At 42.0% G+C, this 23,192-nt stretch overlaps 1 protein-coding gene and 1 non-coding gene across 3 annotated transcripts; both read left to right on the top strand.

Moving 5' to 3' along the window:
• The first annotated feature begins 215 nt into the window (after positions 1-215).
• hcn3 (hyperpolarization activated cyclic nucleotide-gated potassium channel 3) lies at positions 216-20,916 on the top strand. Of its 2 annotated transcripts, none has more exons than XM_017715368.2 (7): positions 216-1,574; positions 14,426-14,633; positions 15,711-15,872; positions 16,016-16,234; positions 17,516-17,662; positions 18,633-18,873; positions 20,037-20,916. In XM_017715368.2, the coding sequence occupies exons 1-7, from the start codon at positions 1,045-1,047 to the stop codon at positions 20,234-20,236; spliced, it is 1,707 nt and encodes a 568-aa protein (XP_017570857.2). In that variant the 5' UTR covers positions 216-1,044; the 3' UTR covers positions 20,237-20,916. The 2 variants fall into 2 exon arrangements, with proteins under 2 accessions (XP_017570857.2, XP_017570856.2); XM_017715367.2 differs by having other exon boundaries at positions 217-1,574; positions 14,426-14,858.
• LOC119264572 lies at positions 3,779-3,932 on the top strand. Its single transcript, XR_005131135.1, has one exon. It is a non-coding gene; the product is annotated as a 5.8S ribosomal RNA (ribosomal RNA).
• Positions 20,917-23,192: the final 2,276 nt, after the last annotated feature.

Here is a 23,192-nt window from a genome sequence, read left to right as displayed (position 1 = left end):
AGAGAGAGAGAGAGACTTAGAGACAGAGGGAGAGAGAGAGACTGAGAGAGAGAGAGCCTGAGAGAGAGGGAGAGAGAGAGAGAGAGAGAGAGAGAGAGTTAGAGACAGAGGGAGAGAGAGAGACTGAGAGAGAGAGAGCCTGAGAGACAGGGAGAGAGAGAGAGAGACTGAGAGAGAGAGAGAGTGAGAGAGAGAGAGAGAGAGAGAGAGAGAGAGAGAGAGAGTCGCGCGCTACCGAGGCTCCTCAGACTGGACTCTCCTCGCCGAGCACACACGAGAGGTCAAAGGAAGGAGGTACAAAACGGACTTTTCCTTTGGGAAGTTCGGACTTTAAACTCGAGCAAACATCGGTCTGCACTTTCTGTCAGCGTCTCCTTTCAGTTTAGCGTGACGTTTCGTAGTTCGTTTAACTCCGTTACTTCGTTTCGTTTTCTTTTGTGCGACTTTGACCTTCTCAGGCTCCTCAAACTGGATGGACAAACCAGGAGGCTTCCTCGTTTGGGAAGCCACGAATTCAGTCACTGCTTACCGGCTCGGACATCACTGAGCTGAGAGCGTAACTTCGCTACACGTTCAGACGTTTGGAATCACTTGAAGTTGTTTGGGTTTATTAATAAACAGTCGGAGCTTATACAATGTAGATTTAAACGTATTCATAAAAATATGGTTTTAGATGTTTTGTTAATTTTTCAAGTGTTTTGGAAACCAAATAGGCCATTAAAAGGTAAATAGCACACTGTTGTTATCTATCTGCAGTACTTCATATCTCCTTCAAGGTTTCATTAGAACTTCACTGTTGTTGCTTTGCAGCCAGTCAGTTCAGACCCTCCCTTCATCAGCCTAAGATGTATTATAATTATTTTACAGCTTATTAGCTTCCTATTTGTGGAGATCTGTTGCACAAATCCAGTGTGTTGTAGTTATTCTCCGCATTTTCTCCATTCCACATCAGCAGATTTCATATTATTAAAAACACTGATTCCAAACTTCTGAACGGTGGTGTATATTTACAAATAGTAAATGAAAGCTTGAAGTTGCTAGAGAATGGATGGTAAAGGAGCAGGTGAAGAATTGGGCAGTGAGGAGCGTCCGGCCCCTAACGGCGACTCCAGACAGCGAGGCAGGTTCTCTTTACCGGGCTGGCGCTCCTCGTCCCAGTCCTCAGTGAATGGAGAGCGAAGTGGGGACCTGAGCCGGAGGCTGCTGTCTCTCGTCAACCGCTACGATGATCAAGATGGCACAGTGGCCGACCTCAACTCCAAACCCTCAGAGGTGACTGTAGGGTCTGAAGGACCAACCCCAACCACAGGCCACCGCACATCCACTGCCTCCAGCTCTGGCAAAGACATGCCTGACACCACAGGCCCTGGGGGGGTCAAGTTCACCCCAGACTTTGAGGACTATGACTCTATTGACCAGTCCATGAACCTCCAAAAGCAGTTGAGCTCCATGCTGCAGCCAGGGGTCAACAAGTTCTCCCTGCGCATGTATGGAAGCGCCAAAGGGGTCGCGGCTGAGCAGGAACGAGTCAGGTCCTTTGGGGTGTGGATTATACATCCATACAGTGACTTTAGGTAAGTGAATGAATGAATGAATGAATTAATGAATGAACTTGGAACATGGGCTGAAGGAGCAGTGGTGTAACTACCAGGAGTGCAAGGGTGTCATTGGACCCCCTTGCTACTCGCACAGTTTTACACTTATGGCTCATGAATACCTACGATAATATAATAATACACTTCAACACTCGGCATACATAGCTTGGTTAGTCGTATGCAAAAGTTTGGGCACCCTTGGTCAAATTACGTTTAGTTGGTTTTCTAAATGAAAACAAGTGAACACGTCCTCTACAGAGAACACACACATTTCAAAACCCAAATACTGTTTATTTGATGAGTTTAACATAAAACATAAAATGTGGCCTGTGGAATAAAAATTGTGAACCAAAACTGGATGAAAGTGCCATGTTTGTTGACCTGCTTTCTACCTAGAAAATCAGCCAAACATAGAAGCTTTTGCAAGGCTACAGCTAGTAAACAGCCAAAACTGCAATGTGACATTGGTGGGCCAGCTTTTCTGCCCTGGGTCCCAAACAGGGATGCTCACCCAAGTTGTGGCCTGATGTGGGTCAAAGAACTTTCACCAGCCTGTCATTGTATAAAATCCAGATTAATCCGCATATATTCTTGGTATGGATTTATTATCCCATCCATGCTGTTGCACAAAAGTATAGACGCTTAATATAGCGTATAGGTATATCATAACACACGCAATAAAAATAAACTTGACCTCTGCTTCTATAGGATTAAGGTTTAATCAGCTACGCATTGCTTTGAATTAAACAAATCGGGCCATTCTTACTAACGCAGGTTTCCGAGAACGGATCACAGTAAACGTTGTTTATAGTAGTTGGTGGTGGTGGTAGTAGTGTCTGTTATTTGGTGGGATGCCTCACTCGCCCATCACATACATGCTGCAGTCCAGGAACTGGAGGATGTGGGAAATTAGGACAAGAACTATGGAAAATATAGCTTTCAGTGTCATTGTTATCAAAAGTGTTCCAATCTGATATTGGAATATAAATAGCAAAGCAACATGGGTAAATAAAAACTTAATGAAATATCATCATTCAAACCGCAACAGTGCCAAGTGGGTGTCTCAAGTGCTCTGAATTACACCCTCAGAACACATTCACTGCTGGGCCTCTCAGTCTCTGCTGAAACAGACACACTTGTGTAAGGCATTGAGTTACCATTCTCTCCCCTCATAAGGTTACCATGAGCCAAAGTGGGGTATCACTGCAAACTAGATGGTCAGGAAAGACCCACGGAGGGTTGCGGGTGTCAGGTTGGCGTCCTGTGGCACGTATTAGTGTGCAGGAAGTGGAGGTCGAGATAAAAGGATAAAGGGATTGTGTTTAAGGATGGAGAGAAGACTAATCTTCTATAGAGGACCAGAATTCTTTGTTCCATACTTGTTTTGTGCGGTGTTTTAGGTGCACATTAGATATAGACTGGGTGAACAGATTGTCTTTGCTGATAGTTCAGATATTTGCATGGTAAAGCAGCAGGTCAGTCATTTGCATCACTAGACTTTCTGTTCAGAGACAAAGATACACAAGACACTTTGAAGAGTGTAAAAAGTTTGAGATTTTCACTAAGCTGCCACTTTGAAAAGATTTTGTGATTTAAGCCATAAACCTAAGGAAATCGCTGAAAGTGTTGCTGCATACAGCTCATGATGGAGTACAGGATGTTGAGAGTTAATATTTCATACAATTAAGTAAATAAAATGCCTCTGAAAGCACAATATGATGTTTAAATGCCGAGACAGCACTACAGCTTTCCAAGAACTAATGACATCATCAAAAATCTAGCATGATATGAAAATGTATGCATGACACATTTTTGCGAATACATGCTTGTAGTGCCGGCCTTTGAAAGGTCGCATTGATTCCTTGCTGGGGCTTTAACAAAGCTGTCCACCTGCTTTAAGATCTTGTGTTACGTTGAAGGTTTCTGTCTGAAAAGGGCACGTTTTAAGGATTTAATAAACCATGAAGATGAAAAGGTCATTTTTCATGAAAAGGAAAAGTGAACTCCGTCATCAGTAACATCAGCTTTGAATAAGAAGCAGTGATCCTTCATGACTAGCATTAGCTTTGAATAAGACACAGAAAAACATAATTAGTAGCATTTTGTTGCTTTTGTGCAAAAACCTTGCCCATTTATTTGTTTGTTATTTAGGTTTTAGTTGCTCTTGCATTTAGTGGGTGCATAACATACTAGTATCACTCGGCTCGTGCGTCGATGAAGAACGCAGCAAACTGCGAGAATTGATGTGAATTGCATTACTTTCACAGATCATCGACATTTCGAACGCACATTGTGGCCCAGGGGCCCGAATCCTGGGCCACGTCTGTCCGAGTGCCGTGGTTCTTCTTTCCCTCTCCTTGGATCACCACCTTATCGTGGTGGAGGGGTTTGCGTGCTTGAATGATCTTAGGAGCTATGTTGTCTGGAGCAAAAGCTCCTGGTAGGGTCTCCCATGGCAAACTGGTCCTAGGTGACAGGTCAGACAAAGTGTGATCCATAATAACCCCTATGAAGACACAAAAACAGGACTTGTGTACCCTGCCCGGAACAGGGTTACCGGGGCCCCACCCTGGAGCCAGGCCTGGGGGAGGGGCTCGCCAGCGAGCGTCTGGTGGCCGGGCATTTACTCATGGTGCCCGGCCGGGCCCAGCCCGAAGGAGTTACATGAGTCCCCCCTCCCATCGACCCACCACCAATGGGAGGGGCAGTAGTAGGGGTTCGGTGCGTTGTGGATAGGGCATTGTCCGAAGGCGTGGGCCTTGGCGTTCTGATCCTCGGTTGCTGAAACTGGCTTTTGGAACTTGGAACGTTACCTCACTGGCGGGGAAGGAGCCTGAGTTGGTGCGCGAGGTTGAGAGATACCGGCTAGATATAGTCGGGCTCACCTCAACACACAGCTTGGGCTCTGGGTCCAATCTCCTTGAGAGGGGCTGGACTTTATTCTTTTCTGGAGTTGCCCATGGTGAGAGGCGGCGGGCAGGTGTGGCTTTCTCATAGCCCCTCGACTCGGTGCCTGTATGTTGGGGTTTTCTCCGGTGGACGAGAGGGTAGCTTCCCTACGCCTTCGGGTTGGGGAACGGGTCCTGACTGTTGTCTGTGCTTATGCACCGAACAGCAGTTCAGAGTACCCAGCCTTCTTAGAGTCCTTGGAAAGGGTGCTTGAAAGTGCTCCTCCTGGAGACTCTATTGTCCTACTGGGGGACTTTAACGCTCACGTGGGCAATGACAGTGAGACCTGGAGGGGTGTGATTGGGAGGATTGGCCTCTCTGATCTGAACCCGAGTGGTGTTCAGTTTTTGGACTTCTGCGCAAACCACAGTTTGTCCATCACGAACACCATGTTTGAACACAAGGATGTCCATAAGTGCACATGGCACCAGGACACCCTAGGCCGCAGTTCAATGATTGACTTTGTAGTCGTGTCATCGGACTTGCAGCCATGTGTTTTGGACACTCGGGTAAAGAGAGGAGCTGAGCTGTCAACTGATCACCACCTGGTGGTGAGTTGGATCAGGTGGTGGGGGAAGATGCCGGTCAGACCAGGCAAGCCCAAACGCATAGTGAGGGTTTGCTGGGAACGTCTAGCAGAAGAACCTGTCAGATTGATCTTCAACTCACACCTCCGTCAGAACTTTGACCAGATATCGGGGGAGGTGGGGGACATTGACTGAGAGTGGGCCATGTTCCGCTCCTCCATTGTTGAAGCGGCTGACTGTAGCTGTGGCCGTAAGGTAGTTGGTGCCTGTCGGGGCGGTAATCCTCGAACCCGGTGGTGGACACCCCAGGTGAGAGATGCCGTCATGCTGAAGAAGTAGTCCTACCGGGCATGGTTGGCCTGTGGGACACCAGAGGCAGCTGGCAGGTATCGACAGGCCAAGCGATCTGCGGCTTCAGTTGTTGCCAAGGCAAAAACCTGTGTATGGGAGGAGTTTGGTGAGGCCTTGGAAACTGACTTTAAGTCGGCTCCGAGAAGATTCTGGCAAACCGTCAGGCGACTCAGAAGGGGAAAGCAGTGTGCCACTAGCACTGTATATAGTGGAGATGGTGTGCTGCTGACTTCGACTGAAGACGTCATTGGGCGGTGGAAGGAATACTTTGAGGACCTTCTCAATCCCACCGACACGTTCTCCAGTGAGGAGGCTGAGTCTGGGGACATGGGAATAGGCTTGTCCATTACTGAGGCCGAAGTCGCTAAGGTAGTTAAGAAGCTCCTTGGTGGCAAGGCTCCAGGGGTGGGGTGAGATCCGCCCTGAGTTCCTCAAGGCTCTGGATGTTGTGGGGCTGTCTTGGCTGACACGCCTTTTCAACATTGCGTGGACATCAGGGGCGGTGCCACTGGATTGGCAGACTGGGGTGGTGGTGCCTCTTTTTAAAAAAGGGGACCGGAGGGTGTGTTCCAACTACAGGGGAATCACACTCCTCAGCCTCCCTGGCAAGGTCTATGCAGGGGTACTGGAGAAGAGAGTCCGGCTTATAGTCGAACCTCGGATCCAGGAGGAACAGTGCGGGTTCCGCCCTGGTCGTGGAACACTGGACCAACTCTTCACCCTCTCCAGGATTCTGAAGGGTTCATGGGAGTTTGCCCAACCAGTCCACATGTGCTTTGTGGATCTGGAGAAAGCATTCGACTGTGTTCCCCGGGGTATTCTGTGGGAGGTGCTTCGGGAGTACGGGGTACATGGCTCTTTGCTACAAGCCATTCAGGCCCTGTACAAACAAAGCTGGAGTTTGGTTCGCATAGCCGGCAGTAAGTCAGACTCGTTCCCAGTGAGAGTTGGACTCCGTCAGGGCTGCCCTTTGTCACCGATTCTATTCATAATTTTTATGGATAGAATTTCTAGGCGCAGTCGAGGGATGGAGGGTGTCCGGTTTGGTGACCTCAGGGTCACATCACTGCTGTTTGCAGATGATGTGGTCCTATTGGGGACATCAGGCCGCGAACTTCAGCTTTCGCTGGATCGGTTTGCAGCCGAGTGTGAAGCGGCTGGGATGAGAATCAGTACCTCTAAATCCGAGACCATGGTTCTCAGGCGGAAAAGGGTGGAGAGCCCTCTCTAGGTCGGGGATAGGCTCTTGCCTCAAGTGGAGGAGTTCAAGTATCTCGGGGTCTTGTTCACGAGTGATGGTACAAGGGAGCGGGAGATTGACAGGCGGATTGGTGCTGGGTCAGCAGTGATGCGGGCTCTTTACCGGTCTGTTGTGGTAAAGAAAGAGCTGAGCCATAAGGCAAGGCTCTCGATTTACCGGTCGATCTACGTTCCCACCCTCACCTATGGTCATGAGCTTTGGGTAATGACCGAAAGAATAAGATCGCGAATACAAGCGGCCGAAATGAGTTTCCTCCGCAGGGTGTCTGGACTCTCCCTTAGAGATAGGGTGAGAAGTTCAGTCATCCGGGAGGGACTCGGAGTAGAGCCGCTGCTTCTTCACGTCGAGAGGAGCCAGCTGAGGTGGTTCGGGCATCTGGTTAGGATGCCTCCTGGACGCCTCCCTCGGGAGGTGTCACAGGCGAGTCCACCTGGGAGGAGACCCCGGGGAAGACCCAGGACACGCTGGCGCGACTATATCGCCCAGCTGGCCTGGGAGCGCCTCGGAATCCCCCTTGGAGAGCTGGTGGAAGTGGCTGGGGAAAGGGAGGTCTGGGCTTCATTGCTTAGGATGCTGCCCCCGCGACCCGAACCCCGGACAAGCGGAAGATAATGGATGGATGGATGGATGGATGGATAATATACTAGTATTTGTTTGTATCTGTGCAAAAATCTGAGACCAAGCTTTCTTTATTTAATCGACCAAATTGCCCATTAATTAATTAAGTTATTCATTTTTCAGGGGGAAATATATATATATATATATATATATATATATGGAGGGGAAAACCAAGGGGGTTTCCTGATTCTTGGTTTAGCTAACTACAGCCTCAAATTCTAACCAGCTCAATCTCTAATTACCCTCCACAGCTGACCTGCTCCAGGGCAAGTGATGCCACAGTGTATGCTGACTGAGCAAGATCTTTTTTTTTTTTTTTTTTTGATTCGTAAATAATCTAATGTGACAGAATGCCTCTTGCTTACGTTAGCATTCTCAGCTATGTATAAAAGTGTATTACATGTTACACGTTCTGATCACTAACACTATTAACATGGCCTAACTTTCCTAACTGAGCATTCTGGATAAATTGTGATGAATCATGGAAGTGCCACTATAACTAATCACAGGTTGTAACTGTGAACCACAAGGCCTTTCTGTTTTTGCTATTGGCCTCACATATTGGTCATTGTGTTTAAATCCGACATATATGCAATATATATGCGCTTGTGGAAGCGTGTAAATATAGCATTTTTAGTCAGTTTGAAATGTAATTGTTTAGTTATGGAACTGGCTTCCTTCTTTCTGGGTTCGTAGGATGGCCCTCAAATGCTAGCCAGCATGTGTATCTGTCAGCTGGCATAAAAGAATTAGCTGTTCATTAGCATTCTCCTTCAAGCATGTTGAGCTGTGCAATGATGTTGCATTTGTAGTGATTTGAAAAGATACGGTGGTGTCTTGGAGGAAGCTTATGTTAGCTTAAACAAGAAAAAAGTACTTAAAAGTACTTTAAGCATGTCTCCATCTCTGGCAGATTAAATTGTTCTCCAAGACTGGAATTTATGCACAATATGCAATATGTTGCTTAATTCTCATGCCAATGAGTTTGCATGCCTCCTTGTTTGTAGATAAAAGAGGAAACAACAAATGCACATAGCACCATCAGGTCAAAACTGCAATTAAAGCCTTGCGACTTCTTAGTCAGAGTTAAGCTATAATCTCAGAACAGATAATGGCTCAGTGGTATTAATGGCTATACTCTACATAAAACTCCCTGCCCTCATATAATCCTTCATACAGTAACTAACCAACAGAATACATGGAAGTTGATTAATTATATAACTAATGTAGTGTTTTACGTAGTTGTTTATGCACAAAAAACGCCAAATGTATTCTTTGTCGAACTTGCTTAAATGCTCTCTTCTGCTTCCGCAAGTTTTGTGATGTTTTGTGATTCGGTTCCTCTCCACATGAAAAGAATGTCATTAATGTATCTGCTTCATACAGACATACTACAATTCCCAGAGAGCCATGAGAAGGCAGGCAGAGTGAAGACAGAACAAGAATACTGAAAATAATTTCTAATGACGGCGAACACTGTTAAAGTGTTTGGTAAGAGCTTTGCATGGAGAGTGTGCAAACTTGACAGAGCACCATAGACTAGGCTAGTATTTCTATTCCTTTTACCATGACACCTTTTACAATCTCAGCAATGGCCTAATTTGGTGGCTCAGATGATTGTTTGTGTTAACCACATAAGGAGGCAAATCCAGTGCTGGTTTCTTAATGAGAAAGTGTCTATTGTGACCTTGCAAGGCTCCAAGGTAGTTTGACACTGTGGGTCTTAAGAGGGCATCTGTTGCAGCATTATGAATCTTAGAGTCATCATAAAAGACAAAAGAGAATAAATGGGATGATTCGTGATAAGCATTTTGGATGTTTCTTGTCCAGTAGTACATCCATTATGTAGAGCGCACTGGATGTATGCATCATCTCAGGTCATTTTTGTAGGATTCACTGTTTGTAGGATTAAAGCAGCACAAAGAAACATGTTCCTTCCCAACTGAAATGTAAATCCTGCAGTTGTTACATAGCGCAAGATGGAGGACAGCGATTTGTCTAAATAATCTAAACGGGATGAATGTGCAGCCCTGAAAGCTTTGCGATGTAAGGATGGCTTAGTGATTAAAGCTGGAGATAAAGGTGGATCTATGGTGGCAGTGAGTTCAGGACTGTACGACAGAGACATAAACAACCATCTGTCCAATGAGGCTTTCTCAGACTATCATTTACGTTGTAATCCTTCGAAAACATCAGCCTGAAACTGATGCTTTAATCTGTACTACGTAATGGATGGATTACTGAAGCAGGAAAAGGAATTCCTTATTATGGAACATCCTTTTTGACCATTTTTTTAGGAATCCCACATCTGGATACTACTTTTACAGACTTGGCAACCACTACCACTGTATTTAGGAAACGCTCTGGGCCAGATCTGCATACGAGCACAGGTGTAACATGTGCCTCGATGCTACCACAGCATGTGCTGAATTTAGCTTTTGGTTTACTAAGACTGCATCTTAGCATGCTTAGCTCAGCAAACTGCACGTAGTGTTTTTTCAGCACATATTTAAGGCTCGTGCCTTCGTCTAACTGTGGTGTCTTCTGCCATTGTTAAAGAAAGCCTCTCAACCTGTCTTTTGAGACTCTAACACAAATTTTCACCTGGTTTTAAAAGGTAACTGGCCATTGCTAGTTGCTTAAAAAAGGAGTATGTAATCAGCTGGACGCCCAGCCCTTCCACATTTTGTGCACCCCTCCCTCAACTGTGTGTGCAAGAGGAAGAGAAGCACGTTTTGTGTTTTACCATGGACTCCATAAAATGCATGTTTAGGCTTGTGGGCCAGTTTCGTACATAACATGTAGATAGGATAGGGCTGCCCACTGCTCCGGGCAAGTGTGCTCACTTTTTGTGTGCGTCTATTCACTAGTGTGTATGTGGTGTTTCACTTCACAGATGGGTTAAATGCGGAGGTGGAATTTTGTCCCTGTTTGTGGGATTAATAAAGTATCACTTAACATAACATGCTAGTGTGTTTCATTTAGCACACACGATGTGATTCTGTGGTTGAAAAAAAAAAGGTGTTTAAAGTCTGGATCATGTATCTGGAACTGATTGAGTTAAATGCTTTGATGAGCAAACACTCATAATCACGCTGATGCTTATCAAATGCAAAATCTTAGCTCAATGTGTGTATCCGATTGCAGAGTAACAGTGGTTTTATAATTTAACTGTTTGGGCAGTGGAGTAAATAGCTTTCTTAATGTACAGATGTCTACATTTAAATGGACCTCATTGAAAAGTGCTTCAAGCATCGCCTCATTATCTGAAAATGTCCAGAAGGTCTTCTCTGCACAAATGAGTACTGCTCACTTTAACAGATGGTCCTTACCATGAATTATTTTCAGTATGCTCATTAAATTCCATGCCAGGGATCTCCTACAGGGCAAGAAATAAATGTAAATATAATTTTTAAAAATGCTGTGCTTTCTGAAAGCCGCAACATTATTAACAGAAGCTGCTGACGCTGCTGCTGCTTCATCATGTGGATTTAACCAAGAAAACTGAACGTGAGCACGAGAGTATGTGACATTATCCATGCATAAGAACTGTGTGCAGCCGCTGCTTAGTCACCCAGTGATGTCACATGAGACAAACAAATACATTTGTAGTAGTTTTCCTTTCAAAGCGCAGAAGTACTGGGAGGAGATTATTACAAAGAAGCACCTACTCTGTTTTACATTTATTAAAGTCTGTCAACTTCAAATGGTTTCAAATGTTTAAAATTTAGTTTTAATAGAAAAGAAATGCATTTACCAGCCTTATGTTCAAGAAATACACATAAATGAACTCAATAATAGTGTGTAGGCATTTCAGATAGCATAATGAGTCACCGTTGCATCTACCTGGCAAGAAAAACGACCCAGCAGTTAGCTAGCCAGCTAAAGGTTACGGATATAATGTACTGCAGAGTGTTCAAACACTGCACACGATATGTCCGTGATGTATCAGTTACCCATGATAAAATGAAAGTCTGAGTTCTTGAATATTAGCGTTAAAATGTAATTAGATCTCTAAAATGACTAGTAAAGACCCTATTCACCATTTTAGCTAACATAACACTGAACTAATGTATCAGGGGGATCCTGCAAATGCAGCATCTAGCTATGTTACAAACAGCTATATTGCGAACTCTGATGGGCACTTTGGCAGATCTGACATCAAATTTAGTCCCACCCAACCCGAATCAACCATCACTAAAACTGCAGCTCATAGAAGAAAATAATGAAAACCAGTGGGTTTTAAATACTGACTGTGTACTGTTAAATGGCTTATTTCATTGCAGACATTTTTGATGGAAAAGAAAACACTTGTTTTCTGCCACTGCCACCTGCTTTAAACTGCTGCTTTGGATGTATTTTACAGCACTAGAGCAGGTTTTGTCTAAATAATGATCTGAAAGTTTTCTTTTCCAAACTACTGCTTACATCATTATTCCATCTAAGAATGGCAGAGATATCACAGCCATTCTTAGATGCCCTGCATGTAGCTCAATATGACAAGGATGGTTACTAAATTAATATTTTGAGAAAATAAGAAATTATGTTGGTATCAAACTTTGTACGAAAAAAACAAAAACAAAAAAGGAGTAATAAAAATTTTTTCCTGTCAGGCAAAATAGGCCTTCATAAAAAGCAAGAGAACCAAACACACAATACATTGCACTTCTCATATGTGAACTATTAATATTAGACGCTTCTTCTAGTTTAGCACTTAGGCACTTGCCTCTTTCTTTAGTGAGTCGCCTAAAATATTCAACGTGTTAATTCGAAACCTTTTTATTTATGTTAGTGGAGCAGAGCACGATATCTGTGTAGTGACAGCCAGAGAAAATGCCTTCACTCAGCTTTCCTGTGTCAGTTTAGACCAACTGCTTCTCACGTTACATGGTCTAATTACAATTCACAGTGTTGTGTTTGTAAAATGCTAAACCCCCACACTTACAGATGACAGAGCTATGAATCTTTTACACTAGAAACTCTCCATTTACATCTATCGTTTAAGGCCAGGAAGGATCTAGATGAGTCTGCGAATGTCAGGTCATAGCTGTTGTGTAATGTACATAAAACATTAGGCCGCATGAGCACCAGCAAGCACTGAAAGGAGCTGATTGCTTCTCACACGGGTCAGATGCCGCAACAGGATGATAAGTATAATTAAGTTGTGAGCTCATTCGGTGGTCAAGTTCATGGGTGAGTTCAGGGTTCAGTAAGAGGTGTTGATTGACACCACTTTGGAAATAATGACCACAGGAAGAAACCTCAAACCACTGACAGATAAACAGTACACACAACAGGTAAGACATCCAGGAAAAACTTGGATTTTCTCAAGCATTTTGGCGCCATGTCGGTGAGGAGCTATACTTTAGTTCGGCCTATTAGGATTCAGGTCTGCACCAAACAGGTGAACTATGGACTATGAGCCCCGCTTCAGCTGGTGGGAACGCATCTTTACGATGGTGTAGACCACATGAGAGAATTCAACACCAGAACATGCTTTTCTCAGAGCACATCAGCACTGTACTGTCTTTATAATCTGCCTGTTTTAACATTTCACTCGTTGCAGACTCTCACATAGTTCTGGCAGCACAAGCTGCTAATAATAGTGGCCGATGAGCAATAAGCAATAGCACTTATATGCTTTTAACATGGATCGCAGGATTTTTGGCCAGATTTAGCGACCGGATTAAATTCAAATTGTTGAACCAATCACAAAGAAGCTGATGTCAAGTAAAGTTTATCATTATCACTTCGTTTTGTGTTATACAGACGTTAAACATCTTTAGATTTTTTATTTGTATTTTTTATATTTTTACCAACCAAATCAAATGGAAAAAAAAAAAAGTGGAATCGTGAAAACAAACATTAAACCATGTTTTTCATGGGCAGCGGATGCACAATCGGGTGTACATTACTAGTCTTCTTCAAATGTGATGCGTCTTATAAGGACTCAAAGCCAGGGCCTGCAGGCAGCTCTGCTAGATTTTTTAGCCTGACGAGGCAGACGAGTGAAGACATTGCTTGTAATACTTTACTTCAGCCCTGCTACACAACATTGATGTAACCAAGCCATAAACAGGTTAACATAAACACATAAACAAATCGCTGTTGTCCGACCAAAACCTCGTCTCCAAAATGAGAACTTTACATTTTTCGGAATAATTTGGGTCGCTTCTGTTGGTCCATTCATCGTGAAATTTATACACAATGTATACGATCCTGGATTCTTTCAAATTACATCAAAAACTGAAAAACGACAAAAATGGAGATACAAGGTTTTGTTCTGACAGCAGCGATATGCTGTCATGAGTTGTCACATAACAGTATCATGTTACCATTGCTGGTAATTGTCATGACATAAAATTTTTTATGTCATGATTAATATCATGGTTGCTATTGAGAGTATCTTTAGCGCAAATTAGCATGTGACCTAAGCTGCCATGACATCAAACGTTATGGCTGTAAGGGAAGGGGCCTGTAGGCAGACTGCATGTGCAGAGCGGCTTTGTTAGGGGCTTTCCAACAATCAGAGCACACAAGGCTGGCAGGGGTCAAAAAAACAAGAGACTTTACAAGTCAATAATTGAATAGTCCATAAAATTTGAAAAGAAAAACAAATGGTGTTACTCCCATTTAAGTAAAAACAGGAAGGTGGGAACATCTCTGGATAATAATGAAAAGTCAGACAAACAAAAACAGTCTGTACCTTGTAGGTTCTCACTACATATGCACTTTACCACTCAACAGATTGCAATCACTGTTTTTTAATAATACACAACCAATTGGCCAGATTATATATTCTAATGTAATGCTAGTGCTCCATTAGTAGGGCTAATTTATAGGAAGCTTCAAAGACTGGAGGAATTTTAGAGACTGTACTGACGACTCACAAAGCTGGATATCGATTAGGTTACCTCAGATTTGAAACATGGTAATCAAATCTCACTTATAAAGAAATAATTACAGTATATTATTTATCAAATAAAACAACTTCTGGTGTCTAGCTTACATTATTTATTTAACAGGTTAATTATATTATTTACACTGGTTAAGTTCTATTGAATAAAATAGCAGCAAATTGTTAATATGACAAGTGACTCCAATCAACAGTGTTTTATTTCCAGGTTCTACTGGGATCTGGTAATGCTCTTTCTGATGATGGGCAACCTTGTCATCTTGCCATGGGGCATCACTTTCTTTGAAGACCAGAACACGCTACCATGGATGATCTTCAACATGGCCTCGGACACTCTTTTCTTGACCGACCTGGTCTTAAACTTCCGCACAGGCATCCTGGAGGGAGATAACAGCCACATCATCCTGGACCCACAGGTAATCCGCCGCCGATACCTGCAGGGCTGGTTCCTTGTGGATTTCATCTCCTCCATCCCAGTGGACTATATTTTCCTGGCTGTGGACCTGGAGGCTCGAGTGGAATCGGCAGAAGTGTACCGCACTGCCAGGGCTTTGCGGATCGTCCGCTTCACTAAAATTCTCAGCCTGCTCAGATTACTCCGACTGTCCAGACTCATTCGTTACATACACCAGTGGGAAGAGGTGAGAAACCAGCGCAGTATGGAAATGCAGTCACAGGGGTTTCACCATTTCTTAGAACCTCATAAAAATGTGTTGTTGATCACTACCAAAGAACCTACTGCCCAGCACAGTTTTCTTTGTTTTCTGCCTGAATTTTGTACTGCAGGACGAGGGTTCAGCAACCACTGGTCTAGATCAGTCCGGAAGCCCATACTGCACAGCTCACCTTTGTTTTTCCTTGCTCCGACACATCTGATTCAGCTCAAATGGTCTTTGATAATTAGCTAATAATATAATAATGATATGTTACAGCAGGGAAAATACAACTATTCCATGTAGTTGGGGCTCAAGAACTTGAGATTGGAACATCAATGTAGACCATACATGTATGTGGCAATCTAAACCAGTGGTTCTCAGTCCTGGTACTTAGGGAGCCCTTTATGCACAGTTTAGTGTTTTTGCTGCTCTAATACATTCATTCAATTCAGCCAGGGTTTGTTGATCAGCTGATGAGTTGAGGTGTGTCGGTGTGTTGAGAGTCAGAGAAAAACTAAATTGCACAGAAGGGCATCAAGAAAAAGGTAATAATTGGAATTACTTCACAGTAGAGTCAGTTTGGGAAGAGTTGGTGGGGAAGTACACAACTGTTTAAAAGACCATCCTTCATTTAATTTCCAGGCAAAATGGCCATTAAGTACAAGAATATTTCCTTTACAACACTGAAACTGAAGATCTGAGATGTGGAGTAAGGTTATATGAATGTAAATTCATAACAGAGGTTACTTGAATAGTGAGAACCATGAAATACAGTCAACTTCTGAAGCTGAACTTTGGAACTTTGACTCTAGTCTGACCCCTCTCTTTCTCTTTCAGATCTTCCACATGACATACGACCTGGCGAGCGCAGTGGTTCGGATAGTGAACCTGATTGGCATGATGCTTCTCCTGTGTCACTGGGATGGCTGTCTTCAGTTCATGGTGCCTATGCTGCAGGACTTCCCCTCAAACTGCTGGGTCTCCAAAAACAACATGGTGGTGAGGAGGCTGAATGTGTTCTGGGATATTTAAGATGATCTTTATTATAAATTAGTGGTTGGATCTTTCTCTCATAGCATTGTTGTAGTTGTCATTTTAACTTCTTGACCATGATTCTCCTTCTTACTACCCTCCTTTGTCAGAATGCCACCTGGGAGGTGCAGTATTCCTATGCTCTCTTCATGGCTATGAGCCACATGCTGTGTATCGGTTATGGAGCTCAAGCTCCTGAGAGACTGACCGACGTGTGGCTCACTATGATCAGCATGATTATAGGTGCCACCTGTTACGCCATGTTCCTGGGCCATGCCACCAACCTGGTGCAATCTCTGGATGCCTCACATCGTCAGTACCAGGAGAAGGTATCTGCTGAAGTCATTACCTTTTCAGTCTGGCAGTTTTGTTTAGGGGTGGGCGATATGGCAGAAATATCATACCATGATATTTAAAGATGTTTTCATGATGCACAATGTGTGTCATGTTATTTTGTTGTACAAAGCACTAATAGTGTGTGATATAAAAACAGCAGCCATCAACAACTCTGTTCACTTACCATATAAGTGCACTTTGCAGTTCTCTAATTACAGACTGCAGCTATTTTCTGCATAATCCCTTTGGTTAGGGTTAGGGTTGGTTCACTCTGTTTTTCAGTGGTTAGGACCCCTGCAGGACCACCACAAAGCAGGTATTATTTGGGTGATGTGTTAGTGTGTTTTACGCTGGTGAGAGTGGATCAGACACAGCAGTGCTGCTGGAGTTTTTAAACACCTGAGTGTCGCTGCTGGACTGAGAACAGTCCACCAGCCAAAAACATTCTAAGGAACAGCATCCTGTGGACAGTGTTCTGTGACCACTGATGAAAGACTAGAGGACGATTCTAGTCTAGCAACAGATGAGCTATCGTCTCTGACTTTACAAGGTGGATCAACAAGGTATGAATGTATAATGGAGTGGTCACAGTGTTTAAAAACTCCAGCAGCACTGCTGTGTCTGATCCACTCGTACCAGCATAACACACACTAACACACCACCACCAGTGTCAGTGTCACTGCAGTGCTGAGAATGATCCACCACCCAAATAGTACCTGCTCTGTGGTGGTCCTGTGGGGTCCTGACTATTGAAAAACAGACAGACTACAGTCTGTAAAGTGCACCTAAATCCAGTTAAACAGGACCAATTATGCACTCTTTGTGAACATATAATTATTTTTTTTTTCTTCAAGCATGAACGAAAAAAAGCATGCTGTTTATCGTGATAACGACAAGATCATATCATCATATTGTCCACCACTCATTGCAAGTGTGCTTTAATATGGAAAACCTTTGGGATTCTTTGTTGTCCTGATTCAGGTAGTCTAATTAGTGACCTGGTTTAGATGAAAATCTGTATCTGTAAAATGGTTAGGTCCTACGTTATCCTCTGTAATTTACATTTTTCTGTTTCTTTGTTTTCTTTACATTGCTGCTATATTTGTCTGTGCCAAATCTGCAAACAGTAATAACCATGTAGTAATGATAAACTAGTCAATGTTATTTTTTGTCAATAATATTAAGGATAATGAGTTTTATACAGAGACAAAAAGCTGCTCTTCGAGTTGTATAACACTTCGTACTGAAAGGTTTGGATGTTGTGTTTGTTACAGTACAAACAAGTGCAACAATACATGTCCTTCCATAAGCTGCCTGCTGACATGAGACAGAGGATCCATGACTATTATGAGCACCGTTTCCAAGGAAAGATGTTTGACGAGGAAAACATTCTAGGAGAACTCAGTGACCCACTTAAAGAGGTGTTCTCTCATTATGTAGCTCTTTTTCTCCATGTTAGTTATATTCTGTATATCTGAATTCTGTCCCTACAGTAATGAACTACCTACTACAAAGACTGTTACTAATACAGTTATGTATCATGTCTGTTTAACACCTATCAAAAGTTGCTTTTGAATTTGGCGTTAAATGGGAATTGTAATCTTTCTGTAATTAAATGTTTGCAATTTAAACAAAGTCATTCCAAGTGGCTTGATGTGAAATGCAGTGTTCTAGTGAAACTTGCTTAGTCAGAGTTGTTCACAGTGGTCCTGATAGGAGCCATTTGCTGAATTATACTGAAATTTGGAAAATCAGAGACATCCTTCCATCAAAATGGAAGCTGCAAGGTTAAAAAATTTAATTTATTGATTTTCCCCCATTTCTAAGTATGTCGAATTTTGTTTTCAACCTTTTGAAATTTTGAATTATTATGACAAATAATGATTTCTCAACATTTTGACATGGTGTGTATATATAAAATAATGGCTTACTTTTTCAAAGTAATTACCTTCTTGAAAAGCAATAACAAATTATTATTATATATTTTAAGTCAGAAAACAAGTTATTATTATGAGATGAATATTCAAACTTTTAACATAATAAGTAAAAATATAGACATCATGCTGCCAAAAACTTTTATGAACAAACACCAATTTTTGCTTTACAAAAATGTGAGCAAGATTCATATTGCGTTCATATTGAGCTGGGCATACCTTAAAAGTTCTTAGAAGATGACCCGCTAAATTAGCCCCCCACACCAGCACAAAGTGTCTCTAAACTATCAGCAATTAGTGCCTCTCTTAGTAAATCTGCCCCTAGATGTCTTAAAAACAGAGAAAGATGGTACTCAGAAATATTAAGCACTGATTATAATTTTCTTACAAAGCAGTTCTAGAGCTACAACAGTAAAAATGTATTAGTACTAACCTGTCTCCCGTGTTTTTCCACTAGGACATAGTGAGCTACAACTGTCGTGGACTGGTGGCGAACATGCCGCTGTTTGGCAACGCTGATCCACACTTCGTCACTGTGCTCCTGACCAAGCTGCGCTTTGAGGTCTTCCTGCCAGGTGACATCATCATTCGTGAGGGAACGCTGGGTCGGAAAATGTACTTCATCCAGCATGGCTGTGTCACTGTCATCACACGCGAGAAGAAGGAGAAAAAACTCAGCGATGGCTGCTACTTTGGAGGTGAGTGTACACGTCGTTTGCTTTGGGTCCATTAACTTTTCATCCTGTTTGGATTTCTTCCTACCAACTGCCTCAGCCTTCTCCATTGAAGTTATAATGAAATATAATAAATCTGATCCAATCTTGGAATAAATCTAGCCTATAAGCATGCACTCACACTGTGTGATAGGATGTTCGCTGTTTCTTCTTCTTAGTTAGTAGATTGTTTGAGAGGTTTGAGGATTTTAGATGTTCATCTTACGTGCTTAATTAAAAAAAGCTCATTTTAAAGCTCAGTAGTTTTTCTAAAATAAATATTGGGCTGATCGACTGATACTCTTGCTTTCAACATCTTTACTTATAAGGTTTTTTTTATTATAACAATAATCTTCACTGGTATCATTATTTTGTACTATTTTAACAAAACCTAGTATCTTAAAAAATGCTAATTTAATAATAGAAGAAAAATATTGTTAACTTCATTTTATGCTACTGTGCAAAAGCCAGAGACCACCCGTCATTATCTTAGTGCAAGTTATTAATTTATTCAATGTCAAGGAAAAAAGCAAAAAAAACACAGCCATTTCAGAGACTGATGGACAGATTTACCGTTTCAAATCGTTTTTTCTTTACAGCCTTTCTACACATCCTTTCAGATTTGTTGTGTTTTCTGCTCACAGTGCAAGGATGAACAGAAGCAGCTGTGTTTTTTTAATCTGAAGCAAAAATGAAATATTTTATCTGTTTATCTGATGGTGACAGTTATGGTGGTCTACCAGGTCTTGCACGGTTGTGAGAAGTCCCGTTTTTTATTTTCCCCTTGCTTATCTCACATCTCATCTCCTCTGAAATATCTTCCAAAAAATGAATACATTGTACTTAATAGCCATTTAAATGAAAACTAAATAAATGAAGGGTGGTCTCTACATTTGCACAGTAATGTACTTGTTAATGATTTGCTTCCAAGTAATTGTGGACCATTTCTGTTGGTCCACTCATCGTAAAATGTTCACCCAATACATAAGGCAGCTAACATTTTCAAATCAAGCCAAAAAATAAAAGCTGAAATGAACTGAGTTGTGAGTTTTTGATGTGACAGTCGCTACATGTTAAAAGGTCCAGGAATGATACAGAACAGTCACTGGTAGAAAACAGCTGATTAAATATCTGCTTCTTTTATTCAGAGATCTGCCTGCTGACCCGTGGCCGTCGAACAGCTAGCGTGAGAGCGGACACCTACTGCAGACTGTATTCTCTCAGTGTGGACAGTTTTAATGAAGTTCTGGAGGAGCACCCCATCATGAGGAGAGCCTTTGAGAGTGTTGCCATAGACCGCCTGGACCGTGTGGAGAATAAAATCACATCCAACACGACGTCTTTCTAAGCGCACATGGACAGAGGACTATGAGAAGTGACTGACGCTGGATTACGCTCACAACTCAGTATAAGAACATGGGTTAAGAACATGGCTTGGAGTGAAGGCAGCACCTTAAGGCAATGTCTCGAGAATTCCATATATCATGTTAATTCTCCCTTTTTGCCCCCGTCATGTTAATAGTCGTTGCCATTTTAATTGTCTTAATCGTTAATTGTCTTCACTTACATGAAGCCCACCATTACTGGACAGCAGTGAACTTTGAGCTTAAAAGGCCCATGCTCCAAGTGCCAGCTGTCTGAAGGACTTTACTGACTGGACACACCATGCTAATCTGGATCCTTTTTACACCTGTTGTTAACGCTTAGAGGCTGAGAGTTATTACTGTCATTCTATTATACTGTTCATAGATAAATACATAATTTCATCTCCAGTTATATAGTTAACTTACGGATTTACATTAACATTCTCTTTACATTCTCTTGACAGGTTTGAGTTTGACTTTTTCCATTTGTTTCAATGTAAAAAAACGCAACAAAAATGTATAGGATTTTTTTTCTCTGTGTAAAACAAGACTGATATGCACTACAATGACCTTCGATCAAATTTAAACCAAAATAAATATCCTCTACTTACAGACCCAAGAAAATGTAGAATCTTCACTTTGAGCAAAATTTCGCAGTGATTTGCCGGTGATAACTGCGACTTCTAAGAGTTAAAGGAACAGTTCGATGAAACATCGAATTTACTCAGATTTCCACTTACACATATAAGACAAGACTTGTTTGGTTGCTTTAGTTTAGCGCTGGAGCTAGCATTGCCAACAAAGACTAGAAGGCAATAGTCACTCAAATCTTTTCTGTAAATACACCTTCGAAACTTCACTTGACCCTCTCCAGATCTCCATTAAGGTCTCGCAGACTTGTTGATGTGGTTTAAGATGATTTACAGTGATGTTCAGTTCATTTTTGTAGTTTGCAGTAATTCCACTGTAGTTTCGCAGTTACTCTCATTGCAAGTCTGCAAAAATTTGGGTGATCTAAATTAAAGAAGCAAAATTTGGACACCAAACATGTCTTGAAATTTTAGCCAAATCATGTCTTTAAAGTGTGAACAGCTCTCACATGGGTACAGTTAGGTCAAATGTGTACAGTTAGGAAGGTGAATTCCACTCATTTTTCAAAACAAAAGTCTTCTTTGTAGTACCTTTTTCTGACAAATGTACAACTTACATTTAAAAGAATAACATTAATAAATAAATACTGTTACGGATGTTTCTGAACTACTGAATTATTTGTGGGTCACTCAGAAGTTCTGGACAGAGCTCAGGGTGGCAGAGGACTGAACTTTTTTTCCTTTGTAATCATAAAGGCTGCACCATCAATATGATGGTCACTCACTTGTGTGAGAAAGAATAAACAGTGAGTAACAAAATGTTCACTAACCTGAACCACACATCGCATCTATCACAGTAAACTAACATCCACTCAGAATTCAATATTTAAAGACATACGCAAAACGCTGACGGCTAAGTGCTGACCACAACAGCTACACACTAATAGTTCACTGAAACCGAAATCTAGGCTGCGTCTGTGAAAGGTTAAGTACATGACAAGGATCATACAGGCCTTAAAAACAGTAATGGATACTCACTTCATTCACGCATATGATAAACGAAGAAGTTTGCTATGTGCCTGAATTTTTTTATATACCCCCAATGACATTCGATGTCCCCCTGGGCGTACACATACCACGGTTGGAGAATCGCCATTCTAGAGAAACAGACTCCGATTCCTGATAGGAACCAGGGGTTATGATGTCTATAATGCAACTATAGCCATTTTATTTACTATGCAAAACCTCCAGTGAACCCACATGTGTCTTCTGAAAAGAGCATCTCACATCAAACCACTCTGAATGACTGTGTTTACATCTTAACCATTTCATTATGCAGACCGTTTGGAAAATCTGTGGAATTCCTCTTTAACATGCCATGGTCTTTGGCAGGTGAACATTTTTTGGTGATGTTGTACTCTGAGTCTGAGTCTTATTACAGTGTCTCCAAGTCAAGAATCCACAAACTGAGCCCACTTGTCCACTTTACCAGCTAGCCATCCAGCCTTGAGGACATTCACTCATTTAAACTCCTCAAGCTCTCCTCACGTTTGCAATAGACACTGCCATCGGAGGACAGAATGCATGCACTGCCTGCATATTAATTCCTTGATTAAAGCGGGTCTGACTGTCCTGGTGTCCTGAGTGTCAGATCGTCCCCTAAGTATTATACCATGTGATTCACATAATCACAGCTTAGAGTAATTAAACCTGCCTTCCTGTGTAACCGGACATAGGGACAGCAGCTCCTCAGGGTCAGACTGCCTTCAGTTATGTCTGTGTATGACAGGCGAGGAAGAGAAAAACTGACTGTTTAAAGTTGGTCATAGATGTCAGGTACACAATATTGCTTTCTGATTACTGCTTCTAGAGGAGAGTCTAAAATGTATCAGTGGCTTTCATTACTATAAATAACTCTAGAACCACATAAAAGCATTCAGGGTCCCCAAATGTTTAAGGCAATACTGTGTAACATGGTTATAGTAATATGTATAGGTGATAAAATGAGCAACTTTGGGTTCATTACCTAAAAAGTATGTAAGTGCAATTGATTTGAATGAGGCCTTGTTATTTTGCACACCCTGATTACTGACTAGATTCTTTTTTTCTTGTCTTCAACCTTACAGCTCAAATAAATGATAGCCATATTTGACTCTGATGTGGACTGAGATTTAGATTTAGTTCAGTTTGAAGAACAAATTCAATCATTTAGCAATTTAAATGCAATGGTGTTTAAATGTTCTATAGCATAGTTGTAATGTTTTAAACCACAGTAACATTTTCAAATACATTGTCATGCATTCGGTGAGCTCTCAGAAAGACTCGGACTTCATCTCCCAGACTCCACTGG

The sequence above is a fragment of the Pygocentrus nattereri genome, chromosome 1, assembly GCF_015220715.1.
Source record: "Pygocentrus nattereri isolate fPygNat1 chromosome 1, fPygNat1.pri, whole genome shotgun sequence".
NCBI lineage: Eukaryota > Metazoa > Chordata > Actinopteri > Characiformes > Serrasalmidae > Pygocentrus > Pygocentrus nattereri.
This window is presented reverse-complemented; position numbering and strand designations above follow the sequence as displayed.